The 17,314-nt window shown below is 42.4% G+C and overlaps 1 protein-coding gene across 2 annotated transcripts in view; it reads left to right on the forward strand.

The window, feature by feature from the left end:
* Positions 1 to 17,314, forward strand: part of NAALADL2 (N-acetylated alpha-linked acidic dipeptidase like 2) — a 1,363,601-nt gene that overhangs the window by 1,248,186 nt on the left and 98,101 nt on the right. For both annotated transcript variants that reach the window (XM_040428250.1, XM_040428251.1), the window contains exon 12: positions 4,231 to 4,324. In XM_040428250.1, the coding sequence (XP_040284184.1) occupies positions 4,231 to 4,324 (94 nt within the window). The remainder of the gene's footprint in view (positions 1 to 4,230; positions 4,325 to 17,314) is intronic.

A 17,314-nucleotide genomic window follows, 5' to 3' on the forward strand; every position in this document is an offset into this window, starting at 1 on the left:
GGCCACACACTGGCCACCAATGATATTCAAACTGGGGAGGGAGGGGGGTTTGCCCCCTGCTGCCTGGCAGCCCCTGATCTCTTACAGGGGGCTATGATATGCACAATTAACCCCTCAGGTGCAGCACCTGAGGGGTTAATTGTGCGGATCACAGCCCCCTGTAAGAGATCGGCTGCTGCCAGGCAGCAGGGGGCAGTCATGTACGCAGTTCGTAGTATATTCTAACTAGAAGCGTCCCCATCACTATGGGAACGCCTCTGTGTTAGAATATACTGTCGGATATGAGTTTCACAATCTAACTCATATCCGACAGTATATTCTAACATAGAGGCGTTCCCATGGTGATGGGGACGCTTCAAGTTAAAATATACCATCGGATTGGAGAAAACTCAGATCCTATGGTATATTAACTCCTGACTTTACATTGAAAGTCAATGGGGGACGGATCCGTTTGCAATTGCACCATACTGTGTCAACGTCAAACGGATCCGTCCCCATTGACTTGCATTGTAAGTCAGGACGGATCCGTTTGGCTCCGCACGGCCAGGCGGACACCAAAACGACTTTTTTTTTCATGTCCATGGATCCTCCAAAAATCAAGGAAGACCCACGGACGAAAAAACGGTCACGGATCACGGAAAAACGTCGTGTGCAGGAGGCCTTATACAAACACATGGCCTGCATAAATTGCCATAAAAGCATTCATCCGCAAACAGACATTTGGTCAAAAATACCTCAAAACAAATGCTGCAATGGTAAGGTGTTTTGGGATGTACTTTGCAAATAATAAAAAAAAATAACTTTTGGGGTCATTTATCAGTTTCCACCTTTTAATTTCCAAAGGAGCTGTCAAAAATGAAAGGTTGATTCTTATTGGTTGCTATAGGCGACTAAGCCAGTTCTACTTTACACCAGTTTGATAAATTACCCATATGTGTATCAGCACACATTTGCTTATTCCAATTTTTATATACTTAGATTAATAGTTTTCCAAGAGTTACATTTATGTTAAAGTATAACCTGTTGTTTGCATCTCTACACCTCATGGCATGACTACATTTCTTGTATTTTGCATTTGACATTTATGTCATCCCTTTTCATTGTTTGTGATGTGATTGTGTCAGGATAATTTAACACGGGGAAGGGAGGGGGTTAATATTATTCTCCTTGCTGCTGGAAAGTGTCTTGGTTTGCACCAGAATTGGTGGCATACAAAATATATAGGAAGTGCACATGCAAAAATTCTGATTCATTTGCACATCTCTAGACACATTAAGTTTTTTTTTAGACTATTTAAAATTCATATATATTTTTAGTTTTTTGGTCCACATCCAATTTTCATATTTTTGGTCCGCAACTAGAGATGAGCGAATTGAAGCTGACGAAGTGGAATTTGTTTAGAATTTTAGGAAAAATTTGATTTGCAACTAATGCGAATTTCCTCGCGCTTCGTGGTAATGAATCACATTTTTCCTAAAATGGCAGCTACACGTTTGAGGACTGAGGACATGGGGCAAGGAACTCTGGGAAGGCGGGATCACTCTGATTGACATGCCTGCATCCAGCCAATCAGCAGCCAGCCAGCCCTGTGATGTCACAGCCCTATTAATACAGCAGACATTTTAGATTCTGCCATTTTCCAGCGTTCAGAGTGCAGGAACAGATGTATGAAGGCACTAGGGACAGCTATTGGAAAAACGATTGTGGGGAAAAAAAGACAGAGAAAACTATTTATAAGTGCAGGGAAAGGATAGGGAGGACTCCTTTTACAGCATCTTAGTGTAGGAAGAGACATCAGAAGGGGCTAGGGACATGGATAGGAAGGTGATTGGGAACGATTATTTGGGGATCCAAATAGTCATTATACATCTCTGTCATTCAAGCTTTTTGTTATTGGGCTGCAAGTCTTATGTTGAAAAGCCTTTAGAGACTTATGTCTTAGTATCTTATTCAGTAGTAGAAGAAAAAATATATACGCATTTCACTTTTGCAGTTATTTCTGTTTAAAGCCTATAGGGGCGTATTCAGTACAAAAAGAGATATATAAATACGTACTGCACGGTTGCAGTTATTTCTAGTGAAAGCATATAGGGGCGAATTTCCGTCCAACAAGAAAAATATATATGCACTGCACTGTTGCAGTTATTTTTGGTGAAAGCATATAGTGGCATATTTAATTAAAAAAAAAGAAAAATATATACGCACTGCACTGTTGCAGTTATTTCTGCTGAAAGCGCATAGGGGTGTATTTCAGTAAAAAAATACAAATATATGCACTGCACTGTTGCAGTTATTTCTGGTGAAAGTGTATAGGGGCATATTTCAGTAAAATAAGAAAAATAGAAAAATATATACGCGCTGCACTGTTGCAGTTATTTCTGGTGAAAGCGTATAGGGGCTGTAGGAAGGAATAAGCGGCCATCATTGATGGTCGGTACGTGTCACCGAGGTTTCTGGCCTCGGTGAGGTAAGAGCCGTTTTTTTCCCCTGAAGTGTCATTATTGCAGATTCAGCTGTTTAGTATGGCTGTAAAGCTGATCCAGGATGGCTCTTACTGGGAGTAGCCAAAGTGCTGGGTGGGGGGCTACTCCCCACATTCCAGGGCGGGTCTTGACAGGTTTATAAAAGCAGTCAGCACTATCAAGTGGTGTGGATTTTTCTCCATCTGACAGTGAAGCTGTGGAGTCCTCTAGGCTGAAGACTGCAAACAGACATCCAGGACGCCTGGAAGCCTGCCAGTGAACTATTCTGTGGCAGAGCATTTAGCCAGGTGTGCACAGACACTTAGGATTCCAGGTGAACGTTGTTTTGTTTTTGCTGTGTGTGAACAAGCACCAAGACTGTTATGTTTTGCTGAGTGGGAATAAAACACTTAACTTTGATTTGTCTACCAGGGCAAACCCCCACAATTGGTGGAGGATGTGGGCACACGCAGTGAGGTTGGCCTGAAGGCCAAAAAGTTAATTTTTTATCTTTTCCGGGCACAGGAGTATGTCCTATATTAAGCCAGCAAGGTTAAGACCCGTGTCCCCTGACAAAATGGAGGCGGTCATGAAAGCCCTCATGGAGGCTAACTTGCAGCAGCAGGAAACCAATCATCTGCTATTACAGCATATGATGGCGTTACAAGCGGTAGCAGCATCCCAGAAAGTCCACGATGCCCTGAAAGATGTCCGTGCGGTGATCCCTATCTGGCGGTATTCGAAAAGGTGGCCGTGAGGGAGAAGTTACCCTGAGACCAATGGGCTGAGGTCTTCGCTCCGTTCCTGGCGTCTGGACCCCAGCAGATGTTTTTTAACTTACCAGATGGTGAAGCGGCCGACTACCCAACCGTAGAGGGTGAGATTCTGGCAAGACTGGGGGTGAATGTATTAGTCCGGGCCCAGCGGGTGCATCCATGGGAATTTAACCCAGCTGAACGACATCATGCCGGCCATCGTGGTGACGTTATACGTTACTTCGCACAGGGTTTCGGCCGAGATCTTCATGCAAGATGCCAGCGTCCGGCCTGTCGCAATTAAATGGATTAGGTAAGTGTGATTTATAAAATTTTTATTTTTTATCTTTTACACTATTTCAGGTTAAATCGATTTGCTATCACGAAGCACGAGGAAATATAATGTTGCCTCATTGCACACTATACTCCTGTACAAAAGATGGTAATGATGTGATTCTGCATACGATATGCCATCATGTCTGAGAAGCCTGACAGGAAAACTCACCAATATGTAGTAATTGCAAGTGCCAGAGTGTAGTGTGTAGTGAAGACTCACCCCCTAAGGAGATCTGCAAGTGGTGGCAGACAGTTCTACTCAGATTGTAGGACAGGTTCGTGGCAGCCATTTTAAATCTTTATGATGAAACCTTTGAATGGTTTTGTACAACAAATAGAAAATACTCTCATTTCACCCTGAATTGCAAGTGCACAAACTTCTTTTAAAACTATTTCTCTGACTCTCTTGATATTTCTAATGTTTTTCTGGATTTTCCTGAAGTTACAAAAAATAATTCAAATTCTTTTGAACCAGAAATAATAATAAAAAATAAAAAAAATCTGAATTTTTGAATCAATTTGTTCACCTTTATTCATATATAAGACCATATTTTTATTCTTCACATTCTATAGATGATGTTAGATTGCAGCAGCTTTAGTAATAAAGAATATAATTTTTTTATGATTGCACAAATAATCAATCTATAAACTTGGTTTTTGCTTTTGTGTTCTTTCAGTTGACCACAGAAATGGTTTTGCGAATAGCAAGTGATCCAGTTTTACCCTTTAATGCACTGGATATAGCACTGGAAATTCAGAAGCAAATTGAAGGTAATCCACAAGGTGCTCTGTTATGCATTATTGTTTCTTTTCTAAGCCATATTTTTGATGATTTCTGCACGAAGAAGAAACTATGCTGTACTTTTTGTTACTTTGCTTAAACAGATATACTTTTTTCCCCTGGACTCACTCTAAACAAATGATTTGTCAAATGAATGTTCTCACTACTTTTCAACAATTGTGTGTAGGGTAGCTAAAGGTTACATTCTTTTGGGAGTTAAGTCAAAATCTCTGTAAGTACGTTAAAATGGATGCACTTGTAGAAGCAAAGGCAATTTTATATTCCACCCTAAGTTGAAAGAATTACTGAAATATTAATAATGTTATATTCACTGCACTTTGAGAGTTCTATAAGCTCTGAAAAGAATCCTTTTAAATGCATGGTTTTATTTATTTATAAATTTTTGCATCCATCCATCATGAAAGTTTTTTTTTTTTGTCTATGGGTACTCAAAATTTTATCTTTATTTAAACAGTACATAAAAATAAATATGATGTACTGTAATTAAACAAAAAAAAAAATACAAAATTTAGTTCACAGATCTTATACATATGGGCTTACACATATGTGTAAGGTGGGACCTGCATCTATCTGACATTGATGGCATATCTTAACGATATGCCCCCAATGTATGAGATAGGTATAACGGTTTAATACCTAACGTCCCATTTGACTTGTTAGAAAACCTGGTCTCTCATCTGACACAAATTGATTTGAATTAGTGACTAGGTGTACCTGTAGGACCAGTGATGAGATTCTGTGGTACTCAGAGACTGCTTCTTGCATTTTCCACTGAGAACGAACTTCCTGAGACGCCCTGTGCAAGTGGTCAATTGTAGATGATCAAACCAGTCGAGATTTGTTTTGAGTCCCGTTCTTTGAATTTAAAAAAAAAGTTTGGTTACAGCTGAACCGAAGTTGCTCTATTTGCCTTGAAAGTCGCTAAATAAACCCCCTCAAGCCTCCTAGGACTCGTAATTTTTAGGAAAACTTTTAGTTTATTTTTTACAATTTTTTTTCCCCTCCACCATTTCCCCTCCCCAAGCTCTGAACACTATGACAGCAATAGTCAATAATGTCTGAGAGACACTGACATACATAGTTGTGGGTAAACGCATATTTGACAGTGTTATCATACAGTGTGTTTAAAAATACACCAGATCGGCACATGTCTCATGCTTTTTCATATTCCAAAGCTTTCAAAAATTGTCCCTTATCAGGGGACAGTTATGAGATTTTTTTTTAAAAGTGTCCTTGGGGAATGTGATGGTTGGCAAGTGCCATTAGTGACATGATGCAGGCCGCAGCAGCAGCCATACAGACAGACAGCAACAGTGGCAAGATGGGGACTGCCAGCAAGGTAGGGTAGGTGAGGTCTATCCATCGGAATCAGCCAGAGGAGTGTAAAAATCCTCCTGAATTCAGGCTTGGTTTATTTGGACAAAAAGGATGTTTTGGACACTGGTGGTGGACAACTTGGTCTATTTAGGCCACTGTTCTAATCTGTCTGCCCAGAAATCCATGGGGTCAATAACCTGGGTATGCGACAAAGACCGGCCAGAGTTTAGGTAAGCTTAAACCTGGGCATTGAGATGGGAGCTGTCAACTTGCTGACTGGCATCAGCCGGGTACGACACGTGGAAAAACTGCTCCACCATGTTGAAGAGACTGAAATGACTGCTGCTCTGGCTTCTGCTGCTCGTAGCAGTGGGAGAAGGATGACTCTGGTGGGGCAGAGGGTGGAGTACCTTTCATACGTGCTGTTAGCAGAGTGGCTTAAATGCTTGGACAGTCTCCTGGACTTTGCAAGAACCTTGTGCAAACCAGTGTACTTATATAGAAAGCGCTGCTAGGTTGATTACATGCAAGGATCATGTGTTATTTCAACCAGATTCAGAGTGGCCACAATGTTGTCTCTGACCACCTTGCCCAGTTGGAGTCAGTAGGGAGACAGCCAGTGGGTTGTTTGCTGCTTGATGTACTTGAGCAACAGCTCGCTGGAGTGGCTTCTCTCTTCCAGACCGATCAGCTCCAACACGACGTGGCAACGCTTGACATGACATGTGATAGGAATGAGAGATGGTGTGAGCGACCCTATGCCAAGCTGCTGTTGGGGACCGGGATGTGTACATAGGGGAGGAGGAGGCGGATAAGTGCCTGGTGTGGGAGCCAGGCTGACACAATTATGGGGGCATCCAAAGGAACTAGCCTCATTGCTGGGGTGCTGCTTTGCCGCTGCCGGAAAAAACATTGATCGAGTGGGGTGTGAAAGACACGTACTGTACCTATCCCTAGGCCCTGCTCCAGGTGTCCATAGCAGCATGAATATGCAGAGAGTGACCCATGTTATCCACCATGTGAAAGTACAAGGCAGGGATGGATTTTTTTGGAGAAATAATGCTGACTAGGAATCTTCCAGCTAGGCTCAGAACATGCCATTAGCTCCGAAAGGCAGCAGACTCATGTAAATGGTATGACAGCACCAGCAGCTTGGCCAGGTAGGAATTAAGCTTTCACACAGTCAGATTACTGGACGCGTAGAGTTGTTTAATGGCCACTCATTTCATTATCAGTGGCTGCGGATGGAGCAGAGGAGGAAGAGGAGGACCCACTACTTTGTTTTTACAGGAATAGGAGTCAGAGCCAGAGAAGAAGAGAGGGATAATGATGATGTTAAAGACACCATAATGTTCGCGAATGCGACCTGGCTACTGCAAGCTGGACTGGAAGAAGGTGGGAACTCCTGCCGTAGTGACTGGTTGCCACCTCTGTTTGCCCACGGGATGGGGTGATGTTAATTCATGTGGTTTAATAGAGCTCTGGTGCCTTTGTTTGTGGTTGTCTGCCCACGTTTTATTTTGCTCTTGCACAAGGCAATGCTTTTGTCTTCCAGCAGCGTGAAGAAAACTGCCAGACTGGAGATACTCACGCAGGAGTAGAGGCAGCCGAGCTGGACTTAGCTCTGGTATGTTTTGGGCCTTGCCGACCCAGTGTGTCAGCGGCATCACCAGATTCAAAAGCAGACGTGGCCCTGGCTGTTCTTTGGGATCTACGTAGACTGCTCTTTATTGCTACTGCCATCACCTTCCTCCTGATGTTGTCTCCTCCTCTGCACCCTGATCTGGATCCCAGGTCCTGTCCAGCACACAATTGTCATTGGAGTCCTCACCCTTTCTTTTGCTTCTATCAGACTGTGAGATATCATGGTGGGTTCTTTGGCTGGCTCCATGGCACTGTGTCGGACTCTGAAGTCACTTTCACTTCATCCTTCTGTGACTGAGATTAGGAGTAAACCATCCAATCCACTATGACATCCTCTCTCTCTCCTCAACTATAATGTTGCATCTTTCCGAAGCCAGCAGGGACAACTGCGGCCTACTGCTACTACTGCCACTACTTCTGGCCGGAAAGATGGTGCTGCTACTAACCACATTCTGGCTCTCGGTCTTTTGTTTGGAACCCTTTTTGGCCATACAGAGTATACAATAATACCATATATGTATATACAGTTGCAAGAAAAAGTATGTGAACCCTTTGGAATGATATGGATTTCTGCACAAATTGGTTATAAAATGTGATCTGATCTTAATCGAAGTCACAACAATAGACAATCACAGTCTGCTTAAACTAATAACACACAAAGAATTAAATGTTACCATGTTTTTTATTGAACACACCATGTAAACATTCACAGTGCAGGTGGAAAAAGTATGTGAACCCCTAGACTAATGGAATCTCCAAGAGCTAATTGGAGTGAGGTGTCAGCCAACTGGAGTCCAATCAATGAGATGAGATTAGAGGTGTTGGTTACAGCTGCCCTGTCCTATAAAAAACACACACCAATTCTGGGGTTGCTTTTCACAAGAAGCATTGCCTGATGTGAATGATGCCTCGCACAAAAGAGCTCTCAGAAGACCTACGATTAAGAATTGTTGACTTGCATAAAGCTGGAAAGGGTTATAAAAGTATCTCCAAAAGCCTTGCTGTTCATCAGTCCACGGTAAGACAAATTGTCTATAAATGGAGAAAGTTCAGCACTGCTGCTACTCTCCCTAGGAGTGGCCGTCCTGTAAAGATGACTGCAAGAGCACAGCGCAGACTGCTCAATGAGGTGAAGAAGAATCCTAGAGTGTCAGCTAATGACTTACAAAAGTCTCTGGCATTTGCTAACATCTCTGTTAGCAAATCAACGATACGTAAAACACTAAACAAGAATGGATTTCATGGGAGGATACCACTGAGGAAGCCACTGCTGTCCAAAAAAACATTGCTGCACATTTACAGTTTGCACAAGAGCACCTGGATGTTCCACAGCAGTACTGGCAAAATATTCTGTGGACAGATAAAACCAAAGTTGAGTTGTTTGGAAGAAACACACAACACTATGTGTGGAGAAAAAGAGGCACAGCACACCAACATCAAAACCTCATCCCAACTGTGAAGTATGGTGGTGGGGGCATCATGGTTTGGGGCTGCTTTGCTGCTTCAGGGCCTGGACGGATTGCTATCATCGAAGGAAAAATGAATTCTCAAGTTTATCAAGGCATTTTGCAGGAGAACTTAAGGTCATCTGTCCACCAGCTAAAGCTCAACAGACGATGGGTGTTGCAACAGGACAACGACCGAAAGCATAGAAGTAAATCAACAACAGAATGGCTTAAACAGAAGAAAATATGTCTTCTGGAGTGGCCCAGTCAGAGTCCTGACCTCAACCCGATTGAGATGCTGTGGCATGACCTCAAGAAAGCGATTCACACCAACATACCAACATACCAATTGCTGAACTGAAAGTTCTGTAAAGAGGAATGGTCAATAATTACTCCTGACCATTGTGCACGTCTGATTTGCAACTACAGGAAACATTTGGTTGAAGTTATTGCTGCCAAAGGAGGTGCAACCAGTTATTAAATCCAAGGGTTCACATACTTTTTCCACCTGCACTGTGAATGTTTACATGGGGTGTTCAATAAAAACATGGCAACATTTAATTCTTTGTGTGTTATTAGTTTAAGCAGACTGTGATTGTCTATTGTTGTGACTTAGATGAAGATCAGATCACATTTTATGACCAATTTGTGCAGAAATCCATATCATTCCAAAGGGTTCACATACTTTTTCTTGCAACTGTGTATAATAACACAAAAAGAATTAAATGTTACCCTGTTTTTATTGAACACACCATGTAAACATTCACAGTGCAGGTGGAAAAAGTATGTGAACCCTTGGATTTAACCCCTTAGGGACTTAGGATGTACCGGTACACCCTGTTTCCCGAGTCCTTAAGGACTCAGGACGTACCGGTACGTCCTAACTTTAAATCGCGATTGCGGCGCGGCGGGGGTTAATCGCAACAGGATGTCCGCTGAAATCATTCAGCGGGCATCCTGTCACAATGCCGGGGGGGGGTCATGTGACCCCCCCGCATCGGCAATCGGAACAAACCGCAGGTCAATTCAGACCTGCAGTTTGCTGCGTTTCCGGCCCATTCGGGTCTCCGATGACCCGATGAACCGGAAAAGGACTGTGATCACAGTCCGAGCATTTGGGAGAGGCAGTGCTGGCCGTGGTGCTGATTTGGGGTGGCGGTGCTGTCCAAGGTGCTGATTGGTGCAGGCAGAGAGGCGGGAGATTCAAACTCCCGGTGCTCCTCTCTCCCCTCCTCTTCCTGTTTCAGCACCTGCACCGTCCACAACCGTCCTCACCAGGCTCCTGCGATCCCCCCCGTCGGCACCCATCACCCTCCTGCACCCATCACCCTCCAGGTAGGTTAGGGTCAGTGAGGGAGAGGCACCGTTTGGCAGGGATAGAAGGGAAAAGTTAGTTAGGAAAAAAAACTAACACTTTAGCTAAAAAAATGTTTTAGCTTTGAGACCCTAGACTTCCCCCTGCCACTCAGTGAAGCCGAGATGAGGACATTTTGGGGCCTCTTGCTGCACATGGGTCTAATGCAAAAACCCATTGTCAGGCAATACTGGAGTGAGGACGTCCTCTACCAGACCCCACTCTACAGTATGGCCATGACACGTCCCCGGTTTGAGGCCATCCGGAAATGTCAGCATTATTCAGATAATGCAGCATGTCCCCCCCGAGGTGATCCTGCCCATGACCGTCTGTATAAGATACGGCCGGTCATCGATCACTTCGGGGCCAAATTTGCGCAAGCCTGCGTATCTGGAAGGGAGGTCGCGGTTGAGGAGTCTCTCGTTGCGTTCAAGGGTAGACTCAGTTTCCGCCAATATATTCCCACTAAGCGGGCGAGGTATGGCATGAAAATGTACAAAATTTGTGAGAGTACCTCAGGGTACACTTACAAATTTTGTGTGTACGAGGGGCGAGATTCCCATATTCAACCCCCAGAATGGCCCCCCTCTCTGGGTGTTAGCGGGAAACTCGTGTGGGACCTTATGTACCCACTGCTAGATAAGGGTTACCACTTGTACGTGGATAAATTTTATACTAGCATTCCCTTGTTCAGGTCCCTTGCCGCCAGATCCACGTTCGCTTGTGGGATCGTGCGGAAAAATCAACGCGGCCTCCCTGCCCACCCCTTCCAGGTACCTATCCCCAGGGGTGAGACCCGTGCCCTTACCAGTGGAAACCTGTTGCTGGTCAGGTATAAGGACAAGAGGGATGTCCTTATACTGTCCACAATCCACGGTAACAGCACCACCCCCGTCTCTGTGCGAGGTACCGCGGCAACGGTCCTCAAGCCCGATTGTATCGTTGACTACAATCGGTATATGGGAGGAGTTGATCTCTCTGATCAAGTCCTCAAGCCATATAATGCCATGCTCAAAACCCGGGCATGGTACAAAAAAGTTGCGGTCTACTTGGTACAGGTTGCCTTGTACAACACTTTTGTACTATCCCAAAGCGCTGGCAGCACAGGGACATTAATCCAATTCTATGAGGCATTCCTCAAGGACCTGATCTTTTCAGACTGGTAAAGAGCAGGCTGGAGTACCTCGGGAATTGTAGGCGCCCGGATCGTCCCTGGCCAACATTTTCCAGGTGTGGTCCCCCATACTGGAAAGAAGGGACAAACCCCAAAAAAGTGTGTCACAGGAGGGGGATACGGAAGGACACCACCACTCAATGTAACACTTGCCCCGATCATCTGGGCCTCTGTGTTATCGATTGCTTCAGGGAGTATCACACTTTCATGGAGTACTAAATTTTAATAATCCCCAACAGTCCCCTAGAGAACATAAAAAACTATGGCTCTCAGACTTTGGAGACACGGAAACAATTTTTTTTTCAAAAAATATTAGTTTTAGTGCAGGGATCCTCAAACTGCGGCCCTCCAGATGTTGTAAAACTATAAATCCCAGCATGCCCAGACAACCTACAGCTATCAGCAGGGCATGGTGGGAATTGTGGTTTTACAACATCTGGAGGGCCGCAGTTTGAGGATGCCTGCTTAGTGTCTCCAAAGTCTGAGAGCCATACATATTGGGCATCGCCGCATCCGTAAAAATCTTCTCTATAAAAATAACATTTAACCCAACCCCCTCGGATGAACAGCGTTAAAAGAAAAAAAAAAAACGGGTAAAAAAAAGCCATTTTTTGTCACCCAACATCACAAAAAGTGTAATAGCGAGCGATCAAAATGTCATATGCACCCCCAATTAGTGCCAAAAAAAACCCGCCATCTCATCCCGCAAAAAATGAGCCCCTACATCACCTAGTCGCCCAACAAAGAAAAAAAAACTGTAGCTCCCAGGCTATGGAGATACAAAAATATATTTTTTTGGTTCCTAAAATGATAATATAGTGTAAAATCTAAATAAATTTTAAAATGTAGACATATTAGGTATCGCCGCGTCCGTAAGAATCTGCCCTATAAAAATAACATTTGACTAAACCCCTCGGATGAACAGAGTTAAAAATATAAAATAAAAACGGTGCCAAAACACAAATTTTTGGGGAAAATTTCCATTTGAATCCTTTTTTTCCGGTAATAAAGCAAGGGTTAACAGCCAAACAAAACTAAATATTTATTGCCCTGATTCTGTAGTTTGCAGAAACACCCCATATGTGGTCGTAAATGGCTATATAGCCACACGGCAGGGCATAGAACGAAGGGAACGACATATGGTTTCTGGAAGGCAGATTTTGATGAACTGGTTTATTTACACCATGTCCCATTAGAAGCCCCCCCTGATGTAGCCTAGACTAGAAACTCCAAAAAAGTGACCCCATCTAAGAAACTACACCCCTCAAGGTATTCAAAAGTTACTTTACAAACTTTGTTAACCCTTTAGGTGTTCCACAAAACTAAATAGTGAATGTACAAACTATTTTAGAATTGAAATTTTTTGCTACCTTGCCTCAAAAAAGTGTAATATAGAGCAACCAAAAATCATATTTTCCCTAAAATAGTCCCAAAACATCAACCACCTTATCCCGTAGTTTCCTAGATGGGGTCACTTTTATGGAGTTTCTACTCTAGGGGTGCATCAGGGGGCTTGAAAGGGTACATGGTGTAAGTAAACCAGTCCAGCAATATCTGCCTTCCAAAAACCATATGGCGTTTCCCTTTTTCTATGTCCTGCCGTTTAGCCAAATAGTAGTTTACGACCACATATGGGGTGTTTCTGCAAGCTACAGAATCAGGGCAACCCATATTGAGTTTTGTTTGGCAGTTAACCCTTACTTTATTACTGGAAAAAATGGGTTAAAATGGAAAATTTTCCAAAAAATTTAAATTCCAAAATTGTTTCTCCATCTGCCATTAACTCTTGTGGAACACCTAAAGGGTTATCAAAGTTTGTAAACCCAGTTTTGAATAACTTAAGGGGTGTACTTTCTTAGATGGAGTCACTTTTTTGGAATTTCTATTCTAGGGGTGCAACGGGGGGGCTTGAAATGGGACATGGTATAAACAAAACCAGTCCTGCAAAATCTGCCTTGCAAAAACCATATGGCGTTCCCCTCCTTCTATGTCCTCCCGTTTGGCCAAACAGTAGTTTACGACCACATATGGGATGTTTCTGCAAACTACAGAATCAGGGCAACCCATATTGAGTTTTGTTTGGCCGTTAACCCTTACTTTATTACTGGAAAAAATGGGTTAAAATTGAAAATTTTCCAAAAAATTTAAATTCCAAAATTGTTTCCCCATCTGCCATTAACTCTTGCGGAACACCTAAAGGATTAACAAAGTTTGTAAAATCAGGTTTGAATACCTTGAGGGGTGTAGTTTCTAAAATGGGGTCATTTTTGGGTGGTTTCTATTACGTAAGCCTCACAAAGTGACTTCAGACCTGAACTGGTCCATAGAAAGTGGGATTTGGAAAGTTTCTGAAAAATTGCAAAATTTGCTTATAAGCTATGTAACATCCTCAAAAAATAAAATGACATTCCCAAAATGATACAAACATGAAGTAGACATATGGGGAATGTAAAGTCATCAACATTTTTTGGGGTATTACTATGTATTTCAGAAGTAGATAAACTGAAACTTTGAAATTTGCTAATTTTTAAAAATTTTTGGTAAATTTGGTATTTGGTAAATTCTGGGTAAAAATGGCCAAGTCCTTAAGGTGAAATAGGGCTGAGTCCTTAAGGGGTTAATAACTGGTTGAACCTCCTTTGGCAGCGATAACTTCAACCAAACGTTTACTGTAGTTACAAATCAGACGTGCACAACGATCAGGAGTAATTCTTGACCATTCCTCTTTACAGAACTGTTTCAGTTCAGCAATACTCTTGGGATGTCTGGTGGGAATCGCTTTCTTGAGGTTATGCCACAGCATCTCAATTGGGTTGAGGTCAGGACTCTGACTGGGCCACTCCAAAAGGTGTATTTTCTTCTGTTTAAGCCATTCTGTTGTTGATTTACTTCTATGCTTTGGGTCGTTGTCCTGTTGCAACATCCATCTTGATAAACTTTGGAATTAATTTTTCCTTCGATGATAGCAATCCGTCTAGGCCTTGACGCAGCAAAACAGCCCCAAACTATTATGCCCCCACCACCATACTTCACAGTTGGGATGAGGTTTTGATGTTGGTGTGCTGTGCCTCTTTTTCTCCAAACATAGTGTTGTGTGTTTCTTCCAAACAACTCAACTTTGGTTTCATCTGTCCACAGAATATTTTGCCAGTACTGCTGTGGACACTAAACAAGAATGGATTTCATGGGAGGATATCACAGAGGAAGCCACTGCTGTCCAAAAAAAACATTGCTGCACGTTTACAGTTTGCACAAGAGCACCTGGATGTTCCACAGCAGTACTGGCAAAATATTCAGTGGACAGATGAAACCAAAGTTGAGTTGTTTGGAAGAAACACACAACACTATGTGTAGAGAAAAAGAGGCACAGCACACCAACATCAAAACCTCATCCCAACTGTGAAGTATGGTGGTGGGGGCATCATGGTTTGGGGCTGCTTTACTGCGTCAGGGCCTGGACGGATTGCTATCATCGAAGGGAAAATGAATTCCCAAGTTTATCAAGACATTTTGCAGGAGAACTTAAGCCCATCTGTCCACCAGCTGAAGCTCAACAGAAGATGGATGTTGCAACAGGACAACGACCCAAAGCATAGGAGTAAATCAAAAAAAGAATGGCTTAAACAGAAGAAAATACACCTTCTGGAGTGGCCCAGTCAGAGTCCTGACCTCAACCCGATTTAGATGCTGTAGCATGACCTCAAGAAAGCGATTCACACCAGACATCCCAAGAATATTGCTGAACTGAAACAGTTCTGTAAAGAGGAATGGTCAAGAATTACTCCTGACCGTTGTGCACGTCTGATCTGCAACTACAGGAAACGTTTGATTGAAGTTATTGCTGCCAAAGGAGGTTCAACCAATTATTAAATCCAAGGATTCACATACTTTTTCCACCTGCACTGTGAATGTTTACATGGTGTGTACAATAAAAACATGGTAACATTTAATTCTTTGTGTGTTATTAGTTTACGCAGACTGTGATTGTCTATTGTTGTGACTTAGATGAAGATCAGATCACATTTTATGACCAATTTGTGCAGAAATCCATATCATTCCAAAGGGTTCACATACTTTTTTTTGCAACTGTATATAAGTCTACACACCCCTGTTAAAATGTCAGGTTTCTGTGATGTAAAAAAATGAGACAAAGATAAATCATTTCAGAACGTTTTTTCACCTTTAATGTGACCTATAAACTGTACAATTAAATTGAAAAACTGGAGACTTTTGAGCCAGGGGGTACTTGAATAGAGTCCTTTAGCTCACACTTATTGCCGACCAGAATGCGGGGCACATTGATAGTAAATGCAGCTTGCACTCCTCTATCCAGGCTGGTAGACTCTGGAAACTTGCCATATTGGTGATGTCATACACAAAAACCACAGCATGTACATTCCTATAGTAATGCTGGACCATGCTCTTGTGGAAGCTTTCTTGACCAGCCGTGTCCCATAGCTGAATCTTTATTCTTTCTCCATCTATATCTGTGGCCTTTGTCCGTTCAGGGAAATAGCCTGTGCAGAAGCGATACATCAGGCAGGTCTTCCCCACATTGGAGTCGCCAATCACAATGATCTTAAACATCCTGGCATGGGTAGATCCATAAAAACACGTGCTGCTGATACTCGCTTCCAAAGAAGATTCAAGTCCTCTGTCTGCACTAGTGGCTGAAGACATATTTACCCACAGGCAAATGATAGAGTGGTTGGTATATAGCCACTGAGCCTGGCATACCAGAGAACCGTTCACCCAGGGATGTAGGGGATGAAGGGGGGTACTAACAAATAGTGACCAGCGTTTCTCATAGCTGCCGGCCCACAGCTGCCGTTGAGTGCCAAAGGTTGCTGATATAGAGTAATAGAAAGAAAGTTCCTAAACAGCATTTCTGGATGGGGAGATTCCCAGCTCATTAATATGCTGGACTTCAAGCTGATAGCAGCAAAAAGCCAGCTTATCAGTAAGCCAAAAATATGTTTCAAGGAATTTCTCTGTTGTCTCATGCTCGCTTGCTTAGTAGCACTGTTGGAGCAGGTGTCTTTAACCTAATCCCTGGTCAGCTGATACCTGTACACCAGGATCTTAAAGGTGTTGCTCCAAGAAAAATATTCTACAGTTTTCAAACCAGCGCCTAGATCTAAATACTTTTGTAATTGCATGTAACTAAAAATGTATTATAGCTACTGAGTTATTCAGAGAACTCTATCTGTATAACACCACTTGCTGTTTCCTCTTTTTCTAATTTCTCTGTTCTGCTCACCTAGACAGAAGCAACTATTCAGTTCCATCCTTCAACTGCCACCATCTAAAGCAGAAAGGACATGCCCCTAAGCTGACAGCTTGAAATGAATCTAGCAGAACATGGATTCGTGTGAACTATAGGGCTGATTCTAGCTTTGTTAGAAAGATATTGCCATGTTCTATATGATTTGTTTTTTTTTTTTTTTACATTAATCATGGGATAACCCCTTTAAGTTCAGAAATATAAACAGAGATGACAGAGATATAAATTATATATAAATTTTACTACAAAACAATATATCAATCTGCTCAGCTTCTCATGGTCTATAACATGCTGCCTGCCGAACGCATTGCATGTTTTGGTGACAAGTTCTCTTTAATATATTTGTGTCACCACATTTCTCATCCAGACAAGGTTATATCTGTATTTAATTCTTTATACATTTTGCATAACAATTTTACATTTATTGTATTTGTATGCTATGCATTGCTAGTAGTAACTGAAAGTACCTCACTGTAAACATTTTCTTCTTAGGATTCCTGTCATTCCTCTATCACTCCTCTATAAAGATTTTGGCCTAACTAAGTTCTGACTTCATTTAGTATACTGCATTACTTTCAAAACTGTATGTAACCTTAAATTTGTATTGTGACGAATATGGGAGTAATAGTTTGCTTTATCTTCTGTGACATTATTGTACGCTATTTTATAGCCCCCCTTTATCTGTTCACTTATGTTTGGCTGACTAATATCTCTTCTCCCCATCCATAAACATTCATGCCT

This window comes from Bufo bufo, chromosome 4 (assembly GCF_905171765.1).
Source record: "Bufo bufo chromosome 4, aBufBuf1.1, whole genome shotgun sequence".
NCBI classification, from domain to species: Eukaryota; Metazoa; Chordata; class Amphibia; order Anura; family Bufonidae; genus Bufo; species Bufo bufo.